Raw genomic sequence first — 21,223 nt, forward strand, 5'->3', positions numbered from 1 at the left:
AAAGGCTAAAAATATGTCATTTTAGTGATCAAAGATGAGTTTTAAGGGAATTACTGACTACAAGGGAACTTAACCCCCTCTTAACTGACATCCCTAATATATATTAAATACTGTTTATAATATTATGTTTTATATTTAGTATGTTCAATATAATATATTTCTATAGAATACATATTTATATATAAAATATACAACACAAGTCTTGACTTAAATCCATGAGCACTTGTGTGCCAGCCACTAGACTAGGCCATGACTCTGAAAAACTGTGATATTTTAGCTTGAATAACTCAACGTTCAGCTGTGTTTCTTCTTGATCTGGCGTCAAAGGTTGAGGATAAATAAAGCTCCTATGTGTCAAACACAACGGGCCTAGAGCGGCGATATATCACATTAAACCAGAACAGATGACAACCAATAAAGGATAATATAGAGTCCAAGAGGCAATCCAAGTGTCCTGCAGCCACACTGATCCATTGCTGTTGATAATCGCTGTATTTTCAATTTAACTCCTGAGTCTTTTAAATAGCGAAATATGACTAAATACGAGGACAGACGGAGGCTCTGGACCCGCTTTCGCTGAAAAACTACGTTGTGACCTCTGCACGGTTCAGCCAACCATCTTAGTTTTAATTAAAAATCTTTCATAACGGCAAGAATTATGGAAGTGCCGACTGGAAAATTTTTGGCGGTTGTGTGAATGAAATACTGCACACCAAAATGAGCAGAGACATAAATAAGGAGCACCGGAGCGTCCATCGCAAGACTATCCAAACAAGTCCTGTGGCCAGGTTTCCTTAAAACGCAGCAACTGTGAACGAATTATCAAAATTGCACATTTTGACATATATTGCTTATAAACTCCCAGAGAAGAAAAAATAAGTACTGTGGTCTTTTCCAATAAGAGCCAAGGACACGGTAATGAACTCTAGGACAAATTTACAGTTCAGACACCCTGAAGTTTCCAATTTTGCTAATTCCGCTGACTGTTACAGATCGTGGCTTATAAATCACAGGTAAACGGTTTCCTTTTGTGCGTAAACCAAACGAATGCCGTTCAAAAACTAGTTCAATGTGAACAGTTAATTCAATTAAATACATCAAGCTCCACCATTCAGACAGGCCTCATTAAGTCAGCTGCACCTGACGCGCGTCGCACGCTTGCGAGACGTGGCGCGGTGGCTCGACTGTGTGTTTATCACACTGTCAGGCAGAGAAATAGGCGGCTGCGGCCAAGGATAATGATTTAGAGGCAGCACTGGGGGTTTAAATATTACTCGCTGGGAAAAAGGTTTGAATGAAGGAGGTCCAGGGGCCAAAGGTGCAACATATAGCACCAACAGTTGTCAGCCGTACAAAGAAGCCCAGTGTGAAAGCCAATCTCATATTGCGGTGAGAGATCCCGCATTTAACGAGCCGCGTTCAGGGGAGAGGCACTCAGTCAAGCCCAGAGACAAGGCAGGGTGATCTCACCCCACGCCATATACACAAACACTATTAGTGTTGATTCGCTCTAGCCTTTTATGGTCCCACAAACCAAGAAAAATATGGGAAAGTTGGTGTCGATCCTCTCAACCTTTACAGATATGATAAATGATGTGCAAATTCATAAAAAGAAACGTCTACCCTAAAAATGAAGTTGAATGTGTGTGTGTGCTGTTTGTGTGTCTGTGAGAAACACTAGCAAGAGTGACATTATTTACATAAAGTAAATGAATTTTCAAGTTATGTTTTAAACTTTTAATAAATATAATGAATAAAAACTGTAATGATTCATATTTGTATGCAAGATAGAATTAAGTGTTATATTTTGTTTTTATTTAACAAAAGTGTAATAATTGTTTGTATATTTTTGTATGTATAATTTATATTTACATATATATTTTAATTTAATCTCCAAATTAATGTAGAAACAACAAAAAAAGGAGCCTATATTTTAAATATTTGTTTAATGGCATCTTTTTATGAAAGGAGGCATCACCGATACTAATACTGCTACTGATGTCTCTGTGAAATAGATTTTTTTCCTCTCAATTATACCCATAAATTATAGCCATTCAACATTACAGTATAATTGAAAGCTAACAATTTTAACATTTATTATTCTTTAAAAAAACAAAAAAAAACATTTAATTTAAGTGAACTTAAAACAATCTTCACATAAACCAATTATAATAAATTTCAAATGTACCTGCACTTCAATATATGAGGGCTCAATTTGTTCTATTGGCCCAGTCAGACCAGTTCAGATTTCTACTTGACCGGTCAAAATGCACAAAAAGTTATTGTGTTCGTTGTTTTTGACTCCTGTAACCTAAACAGCCCTTTAAGATTTTCAGGTAGGTCTAACAGGTAAGATATAATAAAGTTATCAAACACTTCAAAGTCTTCACTGCATAAATTCAATTAATAAGTAAATTAATGCTTATTAAAGCTACAAAAGTTATTCAGTCAAGAGCAGTGAGTGATTTTCTCTTTTTTGTTCTTTCATTATCCTTAATGACCCTTAATGACAGACAGTGGCAGGTTTATTAGGCTGCTGTCACTTTAAGACCTGCCGCACATGACGCGGATCTGACACACATCCCATTTTCTCACAACTCTTTAATTTCATTCAAGGCTTCATTTAACTAATTTAAGACTGTGCTTGCGAGGATACTCGAAAAAACAGATTTTGGCATCATTTTGTGTGTTTTTGTTCAAGCTCTGTCTGAAGTGGCTTTCTATGCGCACGAGTTGTGTGCGTCTCTCACACAGACAGGAGATTCAAAGACGTGCACCAGAAGTACCGCACTGCGTTCTCTTTTGTGTCTTTTCGCGATTTAATGGTTTATGAGTATTTGCATGAATAAGAGCGTGATCATATAATAACAGTGCCAGACAAAGAGTGACAAGAAAAAAAAACAGATGCTGCATTAATTGCGTTTAAAAAAAATGTTAACACGTTAAACCAAAAAAAAATAATCGTGTGCGTCAAAGCATTAATTTTGATAGTCCTAATACATATACATATATATATATATATATATATATATATAAATATAAAACATTAAATAAGAATTATGATCATTTTTTTCATATTTAAAATGGTAAAACATTTTCCTCAATTTGGCATTTTATAATAATATTTGTATAATTTGGCATTTTATAATAATATTATAATTTTTTTTTTATCATATATTTAATATAAATGCGTTTAATATGCATCAAATCTTACAAACCATTATGAACTCCTATGTGTTGAACCCTGGTTTCTTCAGTGTTTTTAGTGGGGTAAACTCACCACCTCCTCGTCCGACAGCTCCCGCCCTTGAATGCTGCTGCTGTCCCGCACTGCCTGCTGGTGCCCCTTACCCTTAATGTGACTGAACAGGTGGACCTCAGAGGTGATCTGCAACACAAACGCACAGGCCGGAGATCATGAGTGGCAATCCGCCAAAAATAAAGCCATGGGCCTGAAACATACCAATCTACCACACAATACGTTTCGGCATCATTCATGGACTGAAAGTTCTCAGGTGTCAAGACATATGTTCCAACCCTTTAAAGCTAAATATGATCCCTTGATCCTGACAGACATCTGCAGAGCTGACAGACACATCTCATAAGAACTAGAAAATCGGAAAACACTGACGAATAACTGTGAACTAAAATGACTAAAGAGGAAAGACACCTTCGTTTCGAATGCATCAGCGCCCCAAGCACTGTTTTTACCAGCTCAAATATCACCTCTCGAGTTTGTAGAGCAGCTCACCTGTCCTGAAAACTCAAGAGGTCATGTGAAAAGCATAGAAGACTCCTACTCCATTGAATGTCTCTATTATTAATTTAATGGTTCTGTTCGTTGTGAGAAACCGGGGTGGTTTAGCTAAGTGCTAAACGATCTGAGCTGGTAAGCAAAAGGTTGACGGTTCAAACCCGATCTAGAAACTACCACCATCAAAACATCTCTTTTTTGTGTTTCACACAAGGAAAAAATTGGGTTTGAACTACATGCGGTTGAGATAAGCTTTCAGATAATCGAAAAGGTTGCAAACCCCAGAAAAGGTGATCACTTTTTGTGCATTTGATCAACAGTTAAAGGAATAGTTAACCAAAATACATTTCACTGACTTTCATATTGTGGAACAAAACCGACGATATTTTGAAGAATGTTTTGTTTTTTTCCATTTTATGAACCCATTATTGACTAATGTAACCAAGCGGCAACATTTTAATCTGAAAAATGAAGCCTACCCGGAAGTGCAAAAAACTGCAATACATCGAAAATCCGCTAGGGGCAGGTCCCAAAAGGGAGCAAATGTCCATAGACCCCATGTTAAAATGTCCGTTTTCACAGCATGCATTCATGTTTTAACAGGTTGGTCCCATGGACTTTTATTGTATTTTTCAATAGGTTCCGAGTGCCTGACAACTGTCAGGGGGGTGATTTTTTTGAATAAAATGTATGACAAATAAGGGCGTGGTTAACTTTGATTGACAGCGTGATTGACAGCTGATAACGGGTTGCGCCGAGTGGAATTCCTGAAATTTGACGTCTCGGCCATGATCTGACACAACACATCATACCACCTCTGCATCCTTCCTGAAAAGATTTTCCAAGATGGCGCCGCCCATACCCCCCATAAACGGCCTCAAAACCGTCCCAAGAAAGTCTATGGGTGACGTCACAGACGCTTTGTCCATATTTTTTACAGTCTATGATTGTAACCCAAAAATGACAAAGGTTGTTTGAAATTGATCTACACGAGCTGAATGGAACGGGTTTTATTGATTTATATGACCTTTTTTGTGTGCCGTAGAAGATAAAGATCGTACAGGTTTGCAACGACATGAGATTGAGTAAATTATCCGATAATCTAAAAGATTGTAGTGTCAAACCTCAAAAAAGAAACTATCATTATTGTGCACATGATTAAATTAATTACTTTCAAAATTAATTTACTTGCCTTTATATTGTTCAATTGTTCTGTGGAACAATAAAGAATTTTGTTTTAGATGGTTTTGTCCTTATTATGCAAGTCAATGGGGTCCTAAACTTTCAAATGGCAAAAAGAACATGAAGGTAAAGATAAATTAATCTATATGAACTGATTGGTAAAAAAAAAAAAAGTTATCTTTTTTTGTGTTCCATACAGAAAGAAATTCACACAGGCAGGAAAATGACATGATGGTGAGTAAATTATGGCCTTTTCCTTTAACCTTACTTAAGGGGACTGAACCTGAAAGTGACTTTGCATTAAAGTGACCTAAATGAAAATTTGCAGCAGAATTCAACTAAAAAGTAGGAAAGTTTTTCCTATGGCAGGTGAGGACAACAGTATCTGGATGCTTGTGTTGTTTGTCTCCTTTGAGTCCTGGAGTTGAGCCCACACAGGACAGTCTGTGTATAATGTCATTAGCTAGAGTGCTTCCTGCTGACCTAAAGATGATCTCTGGTGTCAGAGCCTGGCCAAGGTCATCTGACATTTTTAACAAGATTTCATTGTCCCCAGCGCTTAATCTGATGTCAGTTTGAAGCTCCAAGGTGTCTGGCCCCAGTTGCAGTAAAAGCTGGGCACGTCAGAGATAAATGCGGCCACTCAAAGATTTGTTGCCTGTCGCTTGAAAAGCATAATCACGCCCAGCTATTAATCTCCGCATAGAGTTCATGTTTAATGAATGCAGTTAAATTCTCATTTACATGCATTCTCTATGAAAATCCTCTGAATCACCTTGTAGTCTGTGATTTTATGCACTCTGCCTGGCAAAGCAGCAAAGACAGACTGTCCATCCTTGCAGGAATTGTTGTCTGGAGCGTCCCAAATGTTCCTGGGACAGTATTCCTAGTCGCCACCACTTCAACGGTCTTAAAGGGCCCCTATTATGGATTTTTGAAAATGACCTTTCATGTAGTGTGTAACATAGCTCTAAGTGAATGAAAACATCCAGCAAAGTTTTAAATCTGAAAGTGCACCGTATATTAAGTTATTGTCTTTCAAAAGTGAGAGTCGACTCTGAGTCATTTAAATGAATCATTTTTCAAATGAGTCATAAGCCGTTTCGTTGTGACGTCAAGACGAAACATTAATATATTGCCCGCCCACGTATTGCATGCGCAGACACCAGGGAAACTTGAACCTCAAACCGGCTGCTGATTCCTGTACTGGATAGCATCATGTCGAGAAGACGCTGTGCATAATGTGAAGGTAAAGACAGTTATTTTTCACTCCCCAAGGACGAGCATGTGAAGAATCAGTGGTTAAAACTAATCTTTACCACGATATCACAGCAGTATGATCCTAAACTTTTGCTGTGTTCCCTTTATTTTACTGACGACTGCTTCTCAAATCTCGGAGTTCAATGCAGGATTCGCAAACCGCTTGCTCTTGAAAGATGGTGTTTAAAATACTTAGTTTTGAGTTTTATATTGTGTAGGTCTCCTGCCTTACTGAAATACTTCTGCTGATCAGCTGTGGGCCACAATTACCTAAAACTCTGTCTATTCATGCAGACTGTCTGTCGTTCTCACTACTTTGAGGAAATTTTTGTTTCACCAAAGTTTATGTTACATCAGATAATTCACTCTAGAGCTCGGCTAATGTACATCGTTTACATGCATTGTTATTGATACAGTTTCCACCTATTCACCGCAATATATTAGAACAATACTCAGTAAATAAATTAGTACAAGTAAAAAACATGCACTAGTTAATGCTGATGGTGAGGAATTACAGTTGCAACATCTTATAATGTGCCTCAAACTGAGTAGCGTATTACTGAAAAAAAGGTCCTGCTGAAGCCGTCCCTGCGATGGAGGTTCGGGTTGAATAACAGTGTTTCATCATCGGACTCGCGCTCGCATTAATATTTCACTTCATTTCATTTCATTTCTTTATAAAGCTCAAATAAACACAACAGAAGTAGACCACTGTGTTATACAAATGGAGAAGTATAAAACAAACCACACACAATACAATAATAACAGACAATAAAAAACTAGGTTAGGGTTTAAAGAAACCAACGTTATGAATGAAATGCAAGAGTAAAAAGATAAGACTGTAGCTTAGATTCTAATTCATGTACAGACGTTGCAGACCTCACAGATAAAGGAAGACTTTTCCATATCCTAGGACCGGCCACTGAAAACTCACGATCACCTCGCAACTTCAATCTTGATCTTGGATATAACAGTATAATGCTGTCTGAGGATCGCAAGCATCTGGATATGGTCAAATCGACGTCATTGTTCGTTACTGTGTTTAGCTTACAGTGTAGGAAGCCTCAGGACAAGCTGAGCTGACGTTGTTATGGCAATGGGTGTTTTTGTTCAATGGGTGTTTTTGTTCTTGACGCGCTGTACACGGTAAACCAATCACAACAGACTGAGCTGTCTGGCCAATCAGAACAGAGTAGCTCACGGAAAGGAGGGATTTAGAGGGATTGATTCATTTGACGAATCGTTTGAGCATCATTGAAAATGTGATGATGTGCAAATGTATATTATGAGGAAATTAATCCGTTTTTTTACCTTTGATGCATGTAAACATGTTGTAGGAGACTCCACAACAACATTAGGAAATTTTTAAATAGCATAATAGGGGCCCTTTAAACGTATTAATACCAATCTAAGTGATCAGATAGAAACTCATAATGCGGTACCTACCACAACGTTACAGAGTGAGCACTGCTTCTTCCGCTCATAAGGGGTGAGTTTGGGAGCGTAGTCCGTGTTGGCGTGTCTTCCGCTGCTCAGCTCGGCGGCCTTCTCTTTCCTCTGCTCGATCTGCTCCATGTGTCTCCGGCTGCTCTCGTCATGCTGAAAACACGTTCCACAAGCTAGCAGTATTGTAAAGGTAAAAGGGGATAAACACTGATCATAATCCCATTTCTGACACCATTTTCAATTACCTTCATCTGGATTTTCTTCTGTAGTTCCTCCATGGCCTCCTGCTGAGCAGCACTGAGAGCAGCCAAACGCTCCTCACGGTCCCTGCGGTGTGTATATTAAATAAGACCTATTACGCATTTTTTTTAAATATATTTTCAACTTTCTTTATTGTGCAATGTTGCGGTTTAAGCATGAAAGAGGTCTGCAAAGTTAGAAAGTCACCCCAAAGGGAGTTCTCTATATCAGTGCGCACTGTTTCTGAACTCCCTGAAACGCCTCGATAGTAGTCTTGAGTTTTCATTCAGGAACAAACATGTCACAATATTCCTGTTTTAAAAAAATTACCACCCACGGCATATGCAAAATAAAGGGGCAATGCCTGGTGAGCGTGTTGAGACTCGCTGTTATGGTACGGGCCGTGATATTTCCCAAACACGCTCAAAGTGGTTGACCAATCACAACACACTGATCCAGCTGACCAATCAGAGCACACACGCTTTTTCAGAAGGAGGGGCTTCATAGAGACAGGAACTAAACAGAGCGTTACTGACAATGTAAAATTTGGGGGAAATAATGTGGGTTTTTTTACATTTAAGTATGAAAACCTATTCTAATAGACCCTAAACACAAAATCGCAAAAAAGCGCATAATATGGCCTCTTTAAAAAGCTATAGAAAACAAAACATTAAAAAAGACATGACATCAAACCCATATAGATCTCAAAGCATTCAATTTTTACAGGGTTTTTGTGACCTTCAAACTTAAAATTATTATATTTATTAAAAATTTGTATTATTTAGTTCAGCTTTCCTCTAATAGTTTATATCGTGATTCTAATGCAAGGACCAACATACACTAACGTTCAAAAGTAAGGGTACGATTTGTTTCATGTTTTTAAAGATGTCACTCATGCTTACTAAAGCTGCATTTATTTGAAAACAATACAGTAAACAGTTATATTATTTCAATTTAAAATAACCATTTTCTATTTGAATATATTTTAAAACTTAATTTATTCTTTTGATCAAAGCTGAATTTTCAGCATCATTACTCCTGTCTTCAGTGTCACAAGATCCTTCAGAAATCAGTCTAACATTCTGATTTGATACTCAAGAAACATTTATTATTATTAAAAATGTTGAAAACAGCAGCTTAATATTTTTGTGTAAACTAAGAGCAGAGTTGGGTATAACGCGTTACAAAGTAACGTGTTATTGTATTCTAATTACTTTTCGTGATAACGCAGTAATGTAACTCATTACATTTAAAATTTATGTAATTTGATTACAGTTAGAGATGTCAATAAAATTAAGTTACTTGCGTTACAAATGTATTGTTAAGAAAAAAATATTTAGTAAAATGCATTTCTAATCACGTTTGGCCGGCTGCGTCAGTTAATGAGCATGCGCTTTAATGAATTACCGGAGAACGCGCATCATGAGGCACACACGCAAGGTCTCTCGCTCTCTCCCTCTCCGCCGTGTTTGCGCTACACGGTTTGGAGCACAGTCTCTTCTGTCTCGCATGCCCGCTCTTGCTCGGAGATTTTAACTAATTTGCGGGCATCAGGGAGCCGCTATCAATATGTGGGAGACTTGGGATGTCTGCAATATTAAATTACGGAAAGAACTGAGCTTCACTTTGTAGTGTATTCTTGTAGTTTTAATAGTTTTTCAAAGTAACTTGAAAGTAAAGTAATAAGTAATCTGATTACTTTTTACATGCAGTAATCAGTAATGTAATCAAATTACAATTTTAAAGTAGTAATTTGTAGTGGATTACTTTTTTTGAGTAACTTACCCAACACTGACTAAGATACATTTTTAAGGATTCTTTGATGAATTAAAAAGTAAAAAAAACAGCATTTGTTTGAAACAGAAATCTTTTTATTTAGTGTCACTTTTAATAAATTGAATGTGCCTTTGCTGAATAGAATTATTAATTTGAACTGTAGTATATATTTCGGTTAAGAGTTACAGATTAAAACATTCCCTAAATCAGACAGTTTCTCAAAGCCTATTCCTTTGGGTCTTTAGCATTGGCCTTGTGTTTTGCTGAATCAGTATTTTGGTGTGTTTGACAGGACATGATGCTGACCTGGCTCTCTCTCGTGCTGCGTCTTCCCTCGCCCTCTCTTTCTCCTGCTTCTGCTGCTCGATTCTAGCCTCTTGTTCCCGTCTCTTCATCCGAAGCTCCTCCACACGTGCCTGTCGCTCCGCCTCCAAAACCCGTTTACGCTCCTGAAAAAGAGCACACGGTTACACATTTAAAGCACGAAACAAATAAGGGGAACACAGAGACTAGTTTAATACCTGAACGGCTTCATCCCTGGCTTGTTTTTCTTCCTGCCTCCGCTGGCGTTCCTCCTGCAGCTCATTGAGCCGTTGTTCGTATTCGTTTAGTTTAGCCAGGACATCGTGCCTCTTGTTCTGGGCTTCCAGAGTGTTGATGAACGCGATCTCATTCACCTACACAAATCACAAACATAAACCAAAATATTCTTAGCACAGAGATTTTCTATGGAACTATATAACACTTGTGGTCCTCGCGGTCAAAAATTACGGCATTGGAAATGAATGGGAGACGAATTTCATCTAGTAAAAAATGTTGGTACTGCAGCCAAACAAAATCTTACTGAAAGCTAATTTTTTGAGATATCAGGCTCAAATTTTGAAACAACTTTAGAACTTGTTTATTTATTTTTTCACAGTTTTAGAGTAAAACATGTTTTAAAAAATATATATTTCATATAAAAATTAAAAAAGGGTTTTTTTACACAGTTTTCATAACAATAAACATAAAATAGTTTAAGTTTTAACTTTTTTCCCCTTCAGCAATAATCTGCCAAGTGTCGTCTTTGAAAAGAAATCACACTTAAGTCTGTGCCCTAAAGGATGTATTATAAATACAGCGTAAATATAATTTACTACCATAAAACTCCCTAAAAGTAAAAAAAGATTTAAAAAACATTATCGAACTAAAATATTGTACATTAATTTAATAAAAAAATAAAAAAAAAGGTAAATTTTGACCTACACGGGAAGAGCAACAGAGGGTTACATTTTCTGAAGAAAATCTCCAAGTTTGCGCAAAAGGAATAGTGATATCACTACGGTTTCACGCTTGAAAAAAGAAAGAAATCTCAGTTTTAGCCTCTTAGGAACTTCTGACCTTCGCCTCTTCTTCCTGTGCTTTCTTTACGATGGCCTGCAGTTGAAGCTCTCGTTTGAATTCAGCATGAAGCAGTTTCTCCTCCATCATCTTCCTCCTCTGATCCAACAGCTCCTCTTTCCACTTCCTCACCTCCTTCTCCTGAGACACACGAAAAGATCAAATCCCGACAAAGTGATCTAGAAGTCAAACTTGTCAGGAGTGTGAATGACACATGTTAGTGGTCCACTTCATGTGCAGATACATAAACATGCGATATGGTCTTAGATCTCAATCTTCATACAAGAATGGAGCAGAACAAAAACAAACATATTCTTACCAACATCAGTTTTATGAGTAAATCACCCTGAACGACTAAAATGGCTGTTAAGTGATTCTTTCAACATCTATGCGAATATGATTTTCCCCTGTGGCCGAGGCAGGCCAGGAGAGGCTAAATGAGCGGTGTCTACAGGTGTTAAAGGGAAAAACATACTCTTTCCATGAGTTTCTGCAGCTTGTGTGTCTTCTCTTCTCTCAGTTTGGCTCGGAGCTGCTGGGCTTTAAGTTGCTTCTCCTCATGCTTCTTCTTCGACTCTGCAATGGTTCTGACAACAAACAGCGAAACCCATTTTGATGTTGCCAATCCATTTTCAAATGAAATTCTGATTAATTAACCACAACTAAAAATCACAAATATCCATTTACTAAACAATGCCCTCAAATGAATATAAATAAATGATGCATTCAAAGACATTACACTAGATGGCAGATGAAAGCATTACAACTGACATTACAAAAAGGTGGCAAAAGATTTTAATTGAATGCAGGGTAATGTGTAAATGGGCATGATTGATTTTTTTTATATAATAGACTAAATTGACTGATTAAATTGAGAGCTATAAGAATAACATTTTTACATTTGTGATTGAGCACAGTGCTATCAAGCATCACAAAATATTACAAAGTGTAGGATCACAATTGAATAGAAGTCGGTTTCAGACACAAAAAGAGTGAAAAATTCTCAAAATTCGGACTTTATTTCAAGCAAGTTTTGAGTTTACACATCACACAAATCTGCAATTGTGAATTTGTCCCAGTTCTGAACTTTTTCTAAGAATTGTGCGTTTAGATCTCGTAATTCCGCGAATAAACAAAGTTAAAACTATGAGACGTAAACACACAATTTACAATTGTATGGAAGGATTGCACAATTTAGAATTTGTGTTAAAATCTAACAATTCTGGTTTTTGTTTTTCATGTGAATTTGTTGCAATTCTGGCTGTTTTTTTTGTTTTTGTTTTTTTACAGTTTATTGCAGTTTTTGTTTTGCAACTATTGGCACCTGTCACCTTTTTGTTTGAGTTAACATAACACTGTGACAAAGGTGTGAGTTTGGGAACAGAACTACCTGTTTTCCTGAACAACAGAAGATGAAATGAGCATTTGAAAATTGTTTTTAAACACAATTTCTGCAATTCTGTCTAGTGATGAAAATTGCATACGTCACTTAAAGCTGCAGTCCGTAACTCTTGGCGCTCTAGTTGTTAATAAACAGAACTGCATGCGTCTCGTGAAAGAACACTGTAGCCAGAGTTACTTCTCTCTGTTAATGTCTATGACGAGTCACGCAGGCACTGGGCTACTCGCAGTGGTATGACCCGTACCAGTCTAAAATAGTCCCAATATAAACACTTATTATAGTTGTACCGTAGTGATTCAGGATAAGACAAAAATACGGTTTGGAAAATGGATTCATGATGTACTCGCTTATTATATACATTTTTTACATTTTGAACAAAAAATTTTTTACGGACTGCAGCTTTAACTATCATTTTTTTCTTAACAAAAAAAAGATGCAAGCTTTTAGAACAGAAGTAAAGCTCCTTAACATTATTCTGATTTACACTTTATTTCGATGGTCCACTTTAGACGCTTTACTAAGTATAAGTAACTTTGCAACTTCATGCTACAACTAATTCAGAGTATTAGTAGACGACTGTATAAGACTGTTAGGCTAGGGTTAGGTGCTAACATTGACATGTAGTTGAAAAGTTACTAATTAGTCAGAAGATTTTCTGTTTGGGAGCATCAATCAATCAATCAGAATCAAGCATAAAACTGCCCCGTAGTAATCACAATTCATTGATTCTCCCTAATTCTTCTTTTTCATGTTTTAAATTTTCCTTTCTAAAAAATAAAAAAAGCATATCGCTTATATACATTCAGAAAGTCTTCTAGATTTGTGAAATCACACACACAGATCAGCCACTAGTCGGGTGGCTATAATCATGGAAAATTGACAGGCCACAAAGCATTTGACAACTGAGTGAAAGAAATCGCTTCACTTTTAAGAAGTGTTTTCTTAACATTGCATATTGAATCAACTCCAGACAAACAAATTAATTATTATTTGAATTATCCCTCAGTAAGTTATTTAACCATGTATTGCTATGTCTTTTTTTTATTAAACACACATTATTTATTATCACTTTTTTAATAAAAAAAAATGTTTGTGAATTATTTAATTACTAGCTTTTCTAAAGTCACAAACCCCCTGCTGTTCCATCACAATCTCCAGTCTGGGAAACCCTGACATGATGCAATTTCTTAAAGCAGTTCATGTTGTTGATAAAAAATATTATTTTCTTTCTCTTTTTTTTAATATCAATATGGTACGATATTATCCTATTCAATACAATGTGATAAACAAGTTGGGTCAAAAGTAATCTAAAAGTAATCAAAAAGTAGTCTGTTTACCTTAAAGGGATAGTTCCCCCAAAAATGAAATGAATTTACTCACCCTGAAGCCATCCTGGGTGTATATGACATTCTTCTTTCAGATGAATACAATCGGAGTTATATTAAGAAATATCCTGGCACTTCCAAGCGTTATAATGGGAGTCAATGGGTATATTTTTTAGAAGTCCATCAAAGCGCATCCATCCATAATAAAAGCTCGAACCGGCTCTGGCGGGTTAATAAAGTCCTTCTGAAGTGAAGCCATGCGTTCGTGTAAGAAAAATATCCATATTTAAAACTTTATCGACTGAAATAACTAGCTTCCGGCAGACGGCCGTACGTAAGTCGACTTAAGCCAAAAGAGTAACACTTGAACTTGACGCACAACGTAATGACGAACACGGTTGCCCAGCCCTGTTTGTTTGAACCGCGAGAGGCGTCAAAGCTTACGCTACGTCATACATCGTCAAGTGTTACTCTTTTGACAATTTTTAATATAACTCCGATTTGAAGGAAGAATGTCATATACACCCCTAGGATGGCTTATTTTAATTTTTGAGTGAACTATCCCTTTAAATTTGTAATGTAATGGATTACATTACTACTTACATTTTTTGTCATGTACTTTAGAATCAGTAACTGACTACAGTTTGTAACTTTAATCTACCCAGCATTGATCTAATGAGAGTTAGCTGACATGAAGCTGCAAAATTACTTAGTCAATTGAACATCAAAATAAAGTGTTAGCAGATATTAAGCAGAATGCTGCTAGTTGACATGTAGTTGCAAATTTACTTGTAGTTAGCAGAAAGTCTAAAGTGGACCATCTAAATAAAGTGTTACCTTATTCTGTAACAAATGGGACTGTGTGACTTTGTTACCGTTTGCGTGAAGGAGAGGACAGCTTCTCATGCATGTGAATGCCATGGCCCGGTGGGCGGGCTGGCTCCTCCTCCACTATGTCACCCCAGGACGTGCTCTGACGCCATGGCTCTCGAGCTGTCAGAAAAAGCAAAGTGATGCAATAACACATTTACAAGAAGTGTTAGACCGATATATCATACCTGTCATTTTGAGGTTATCAGCATCCAGTTTTGCAAGAAAAGCAGTTTATGTAATTTGATTAAATTACATGATGTCCAGAGGAAAAATGCTTGTCAACAGTAAAAACAAAATTAAAAATATGACAGAAGTAGTAATTCAATTGTTATTTTATGTAAAAAGTAATAAAGACCAATTAGGAATGTTTTTCAGAAGTAACAACAAAATGTCCCAGCCGATAACCTAGTTAAAGTTAACTACTTTTGAGAAAATATTGTGGAAAATAAATGTTCCGCAATTTGGCCCATTTCATTTTCTTGCTATAAACAAAGTTAACTTATAGACTTACTGTACAACTTAGCAATGCAGATGCTAATTACATAATTACCTTCATAATCAGCTAGCATCTCACTCCAGTCTAAGTTCAAGCCACAACTTCCACTCCCGATACTTGCCTTCAAGAGAGCAAAATAACAAAAAAATCATACTAAATCCAGAAAACACTAAACAAGCTAAGAAAATGTATATCATTGTGATTACATTACTCATATAAACTACTAGGGTCGTTGACTTACAGAGAAGTCGCTTTCGTTGTCCGTCTCCAGTTCGTTGTTCTCCGCTTGGATCTCCCGTGTCAGCTGTTCCTCCTCAGCGATGGCACTCGCGATTGCCTCTTCGTTAGCTTTTTCCAGGCGGTCGGCCAGCTCTTCCTTCTTAGCCAAAACTTCAGCCATGGATTGAGGCTGACAACAGGCACAACAAACTCGCACTGAGCCATTGAAGTCACCAACCCAAACAGAGGCACGAAATGTGCAGTAAAGCACCAAGTTAGCCACATCAGGCTTTTGAGTACATGCCCAGGCAGCACAACTTCAATTAAGACACGTGCAATTAATTTAACACTTTATCTGAAATTAGGCTAGACTTTTATTTCTGTATTTCAAACATTTAATGCAATCAAATTTTAAATGTTTGGTGGAAGCCTGCAAAACCTTACCACAAAACTTTACAAAATGCCAAAGATGTTTTAAGAAACTAAACAGACCAAATGAAATGATAATACACGCCATAAACACAATCAATCGCAAAAACCACACACGGGGAAGCATAACGAAATCATGCAGCATACAGCCACAATGAAAATGAGGAGATGTGATAGTATTCGTATTTGGTATGATACAACGTATTTAAGCAATAAGGTATGAGAGGCCATGTTGTAATGTTACTATAGTCACGGCTAAAAGACGTTTTTAGCGATTCACTGCGCTCTCCACATATGTAGCTCACTTGACAAAATGTGTTAATTTGTAATGATTTGTAAAGACTTGTGTCACACAGATCAAGGGTTTTAAGTAAGATGACATTAGGGATGCTCCGATATGAATATTTTGTCCGGTACCGATAACTGATATATTGGCGGATAAATCTAAATCCAAATTTTTTTTTTTACTTTTTGAGAGCCTGATTACAAAAACAAAAGTCTCACCATTAAAAGCCATGTCCCAAGCAGACAATTGTAATGTTCTCAATATAATTTTATGTAGCTTATGTAACAGATTTGCACTGCACATGTTGCACTTAACGGTATTTTCTTCTTCTTAAGTGATTCCATTCATATTTCAAGCAATTCAAAACCATCATTTTGAACAGTGCATTTGACTTGGTCAATTTAAAGCAATGGTTCTTAACCTGGGGGCCGCAGGATGACTTAAAGTATTTTAATTAATGAATTCATTATTATTAATATATTAAAACTCTAATCTAAATTGAAATGCAGAAAATACATAAAATTAAGATTTTTTTTTGTCAAAATGCTTATGAGAACCACTATAAACAACATTGACAATATGTTCATGCGTTCTTAACTGTCACGTGACCAATGATCATAATAATGACATTGCAACGGTCACATGCCTGGCACGTCTTTTGTCTCACACAATATAGTTTTTTTTTTTTTATAACACTGGGGTCTAAAAAACATTGGACCCCATTGACTATCATTGTGCGGACAAAACAATTCTAAATATCTTCTTTTGTTCTACAAAATACAGTTTAAAACGACATGAAGGTTATGACTATTTTCATTTTTAGACCCCAGTACCAAAATACCCTGTAAAGCCCACATTAGGTGGCTCTAGTTTTGGAACAGTTACCTGCAGGCAGAGGGGTTTATGCTCATTTTAGGGTGGTAACAAAAGAGGGGTTTGTTGAGGGGCAATTTTTTGCAATACATTCATTCCATGGGTGCACCTGTGAGTCTTCATGACTCGTGATGACTGGTAAATTGCCAAAATATTTTGGAAAAAGTATCCTACCCACTGCCATCAGAGGGCACAACACTTGACCCCCATTTTCAGAACCTGACGAGTGAACAGTATGCAGAGTGCCAATTTCAGAAGGACCGTGGGAGAAGATGGAGACGCCCGGAGCTGCGCTGAGGTCAGTGTCAGACGTCATGCTAACAAGCATAATAAGAGGTGGATTTCTCTCAACAGTCCGCCTGCTGGTCTTAGATCTGGAGTCTAAACAGAGCAGGGCTTATCTGACCCACCCAGAGAGGTGGTGTCTGGACCTCGGAAGCAATGATTCCGGATTCCGACACGACTGAGATTGTGCTCCTGTCTGAGCATTTAAACCTCATCCATCTCCATTGTTTCAGACTGGGTTTTGTACAGAGGCCAACACCCGTTTTAGAAATGGAAGCCGGTAGCTCAATAGAAAATGCTGTGGGTCTAGCATTAATTAACCCCTTGGAGGTTTCTCTTAAAAAGGGTGAGACAGGAGACAAGCGGAACGCCACAACAGGAGTTGCCATATCATTTTTACAGCCATCTCGTGTAAAAAAAACTAGGTGCCATTTGGCACACATCTGTGGGTCAAATATCAAAACCAATCAATGGTCTTGAACTTGGAGAAAAGTTCAAGCAAAACATTTTGCAGCTGGTTGGTTGCTGGAGAGAAATGTGATTTTTGTACTTGGATTTCGATCTGGTATCTGTAAATTTAGATACCCCTATTCCACAGACAATTTGGTTATTCCTCTTGAACTAAGAACTAATAATATAGTGTAATTGGTCAGATGAGAAGGGGGCCGAATCTCAACAGATATCTGCAGATCCCCTAGCCATGCACCGCATCCAGGAAAAGAACAATTTTGGTGGAAAAGGGGGCTATTTGGTGGCATATTTGATATTTGTAGCAACATTTTTGGAGGTCAAGGCTCAAGGGGAGGTCAAGGTCAACGAGAGCCCATGGGTTCAAAATCAGTCAAGTCGTTTAAATGGTGCAGGGGACACTTGATAAGCCCAAAATAAAAACTTGAGCAACTGCGGCAACTCTCTGAAAACACTGGGCCCTCCTGTTCTCTACTCACGGTGGATACTTGCTCACCCCCGTCATCACACACACACATTTACGCCCTACTTGCTGAGAGAAAGGAGGAGGGAGGGGGTAACCCTGCCTAGCCTGGAGGTTTTTGGGATTGACTTTGTTTAGGCGGCAGTCCTGACCCTGGCCTGTGTCTCTCAGCACTCACAGTAGAAAGTTCTGTGGGGTCCAGCATGCTCTCCAGTGTCATCACTGCCAGGGGAATGTAGACCGCTGCCTCCGCTTTTGCCGATGGTGCCGCGACCTTCCACACCGACCCCTCCGTCCCCTTCTCTTCTTTGGCTTGCCCAGTACTCAGCTCCTCCAGTTGGGAAAGGGATACAGGAGGAGGGCCTGAATCGGAAGCCAAGTCTGGGCACTGGGCCTGCGAAGGCAGAGAAGTAGGGGGTGGCACGGGGTCGGAAATGGGGGGTGGCGTTTCCTCAGAGGGGGCGCTGACACTCTGCTCTGGCTCTTCAATACTTTCTGCTGTGGGCTGCGCAATGTACACACAGATGAATACACAAATATGAACACATGCATGTCAAGGCACTCCTTGCCACATCTGTATGACAGACCATTTGGCAGATAAAACAAACACAACTAAAGAAACACAGCATGCTAAATAATTACACATCATCATGCATTTCACAACAAACATGTAGCATACCAAGAACCGTACTATAAAATACCACAAACATGCAAACAAGTCATTTTGAGTAACTACAATCTCAACTACATGCTCCGTTTTAAAACCCTAGCAAGCTTGCCTAGAGGATGAATTTCAAGACAAGGCTTTTGATGTGAAGGCTGTTCCAAAAGTTAGGCAACTTAATTTTTCTGCTCACTATTACATTTTGGCCACATTCTAAGACAGCATCAAATGTATCCTCTTTGGAGAAGACAATCCCACAATGCATTGTGACAAGCTTAGAGAAAAAAAAATCAAGGTGATGGATAAAAGATTAATTTAATCCTGAACAATGTGCTATTCTCTGCCAATTGGAGTATTGTGACATTATTGTAGGAGCACTACTTTTAAGGGTTTTTACAAATGATGTTCTATTTCAGTGAGGGTGCTGCCTTAGAAGGAAGTAGATAACGTTGGAGCTTACTAGGTTTTGCAGCAGAGCTATTGGCTTCGGCATATTCCCTAAATGCAATCAAAGACACTGTATTGTCAATATTTAATAGACCTCATTATATCTGATAAACATTTACAAAATCGATGCTTGTACACTTGATACTGCTTTGTCTGGACAGTGTATCTATGAACACACATTGACCAAACAAAAACATTCTGATGTTACAGAGCCTTCATATCTATCCCTGGGCCCTGAATAATTAATGAAGAGAGGCTGGTTGACATCAGTACCTCAATGACAGAGGTCTTTTCCATCTCTTGGCTCTGCTCTTGGGGAATGGGTTGCTCTTGCTCCTTCACCTCCTGAGATTTTTCCTGGCGTGAGGGCTCCTGGATCTGCTGGTTCTCCTTGTCACTGTCGTCTTTGGGGCTTACATGGGCCAGAACGGGGCTTACCTTGGCCCTTGGCCTCATAGAACGCCCACGCTGCACGGTCTCCCAGCCCTCTGCGTCTTTCTTTGCTAAGTATGAACGTACATATATACATAAACACACAAATAATACAGAAATATTTGGTTTTGAAAATAAATGACTGTAAATAGAGAAGATCAATTCACCTGGTTTTTCAACAGGGATGTTGACACTTTGGCTGGGGACAGGAAGGGACTGGGAAGACTTGACACGATCAGCCCAGCTTGGTCCAGTGTGGGAGAAACGTGCCACAGCCAAAGTCGGAGGGGGACCCCTATAAACATACACACAAACCATATAAAACGAGGGGTCTCATATTCAAAAGACCTGGGACACTAGCCAAGTGTTGTTCTTCATCGCTAATGGCACAATTTAAGAAATACAAATGATTTTACATCAATGAATTTTAACTATAGATTAAAATAGTTCCACTTTCTATGGCTAGCCTGCTAGCCATCATGCCTGCAGCGTGCCACACACTCTGCATTATTGCATCGGGCATCCTCAAACATTGGGAACTACAATGGAAACTTCAGACTGAGGGCCCTCCGTCTTGATCGATATCCATTTCCTGAGGCATCCAATTACAGTGTAATACAGACATGGATGCCCGTGCTTCAGCAGTCTTTAACCACACTTAGATCCACACCCCCCACAATCTCAGGCGCAAGGCCTGAGGAGAACCCAGCAAAAATTGCATTAAACAAAACGCTTAGGCCGATGCGGATCGATTCCCCTTCTCCACCTAGTCTCTGCCAGACGGGCGTAGTCTTTCCAGTCTCGTGGTGAGGCCAAGATATGTATCATATCTGCCATTGATTTCTCCATCTGAACATTCAGTGGCATTTTAATCAGATTATCAATTGTCTTCCTTCACACCATCAGTTAAAAATGCAGGGAGCCTAATTTCTTGATCCTCTAGTAGGAGTTTGCCAACAGAGACAATGGTCATGGTCTCGCATCTCTCACGGAGGAGCGGAGGCATAAAGGAGGAGGAGTTACGACGTTGATGATCGAGAGAGGAACAGGCCTGTGTTTTAGTTGTGTTTTGGTTTTTGTATTTCATTTTAGCCAGCAGTCGTCCGCGAGGGGCTGCAGGCAGATCTTTGTTTATTTTCGGTAGCCAGCAGTCGTCCGCGAGGGGCTGCTAGCGGTATTTTGTTTTGTTTGTTTTATTTTAGATAAAGTATATTTTGATTGTTCGCCGGTTCCCGCCTCCTTCTTCCCTGAACATTGCTACACATCTGCTGGCCGCGGGGCGAGGTCCTCGACCAGCGACAAAAACGCGCACTGACCTCCCTACAACACAAGCTCTCCACCACAGTTTCCATGGGACTACACCACCCACACAGACACCTGCCAAACACAGCGACACAGACGCTTACTACTCACTCCCTCTCCCGGTAAGCCTGGCGGTGTCAATGACAATCAATCACAAGGAAAACTAGTTGGCACAATCAACAATAATCACACTGAAGACATGACCAGCCTACTCGGCGTCG

General features: G+C 38.6%; 1 protein-coding gene across 6 annotated transcripts in view; it reads right to left on the reverse strand.

The window, feature by feature from the left end:
- Nucleotides 1-21,223, reverse strand: part of scaper (S-phase cyclin A-associated protein in the ER) — a 108,877-nt gene that overhangs the window by 68,067 nt on the left and 19,587 nt on the right. For 3 of the 6 annotated variants that reach the window (XM_077211142.1, XM_077211145.1, XM_077211144.1), the window contains exons 7-19: nucleotides 19,868-19,995; nucleotides 19,542-19,771; nucleotides 18,336-18,662; nucleotides 15,376-15,543; nucleotides 15,189-15,255; nucleotides 14,641-14,758; nucleotides 11,514-11,625; nucleotides 11,039-11,179; nucleotides 10,180-10,335; nucleotides 9,965-10,107; nucleotides 7,888-7,969; nucleotides 7,643-7,795; nucleotides 3,281-3,388 (exon numbers count right to left, since the gene is read on the reverse strand). In XM_077211142.1, the coding sequence (XP_077067257.1) occupies nucleotides 3,281-3,388; nucleotides 7,643-7,795; nucleotides 7,888-7,969; nucleotides 9,965-10,107; nucleotides 10,180-10,335; nucleotides 11,039-11,179; nucleotides 11,514-11,625; nucleotides 14,641-14,758; nucleotides 15,189-15,255; nucleotides 15,376-15,543; nucleotides 18,336-18,662; nucleotides 19,542-19,771; nucleotides 19,868-19,995 (1,933 nt within the window). The remainder of the gene's footprint in view (nucleotides 1-3,280; nucleotides 3,389-7,642; nucleotides 7,796-7,887; nucleotides 7,970-9,964; nucleotides 10,108-10,179; nucleotides 10,336-11,038; nucleotides 11,180-11,513; nucleotides 11,626-14,640; nucleotides 14,759-15,188; nucleotides 15,256-15,375; nucleotides 15,544-18,335; nucleotides 18,663-19,541; nucleotides 19,772-19,867; nucleotides 19,996-21,223) is intronic. The other 3 variants (XM_077211148.1, XM_077211146.1, XM_077211147.1) reach the window with 1 other exon arrangement.

This window comes from Siphateles boraxobius, unplaced genomic scaffold, assembly GCF_051911475.1.
Source record: "Siphateles boraxobius isolate OS27281-9 unplaced genomic scaffold, OSU_SipBor_1 65, whole genome shotgun sequence".
NCBI classification, from domain to species: Eukaryota; Metazoa; Chordata; class Actinopteri; order Cypriniformes; family Leuciscidae; genus Siphateles; species Siphateles boraxobius.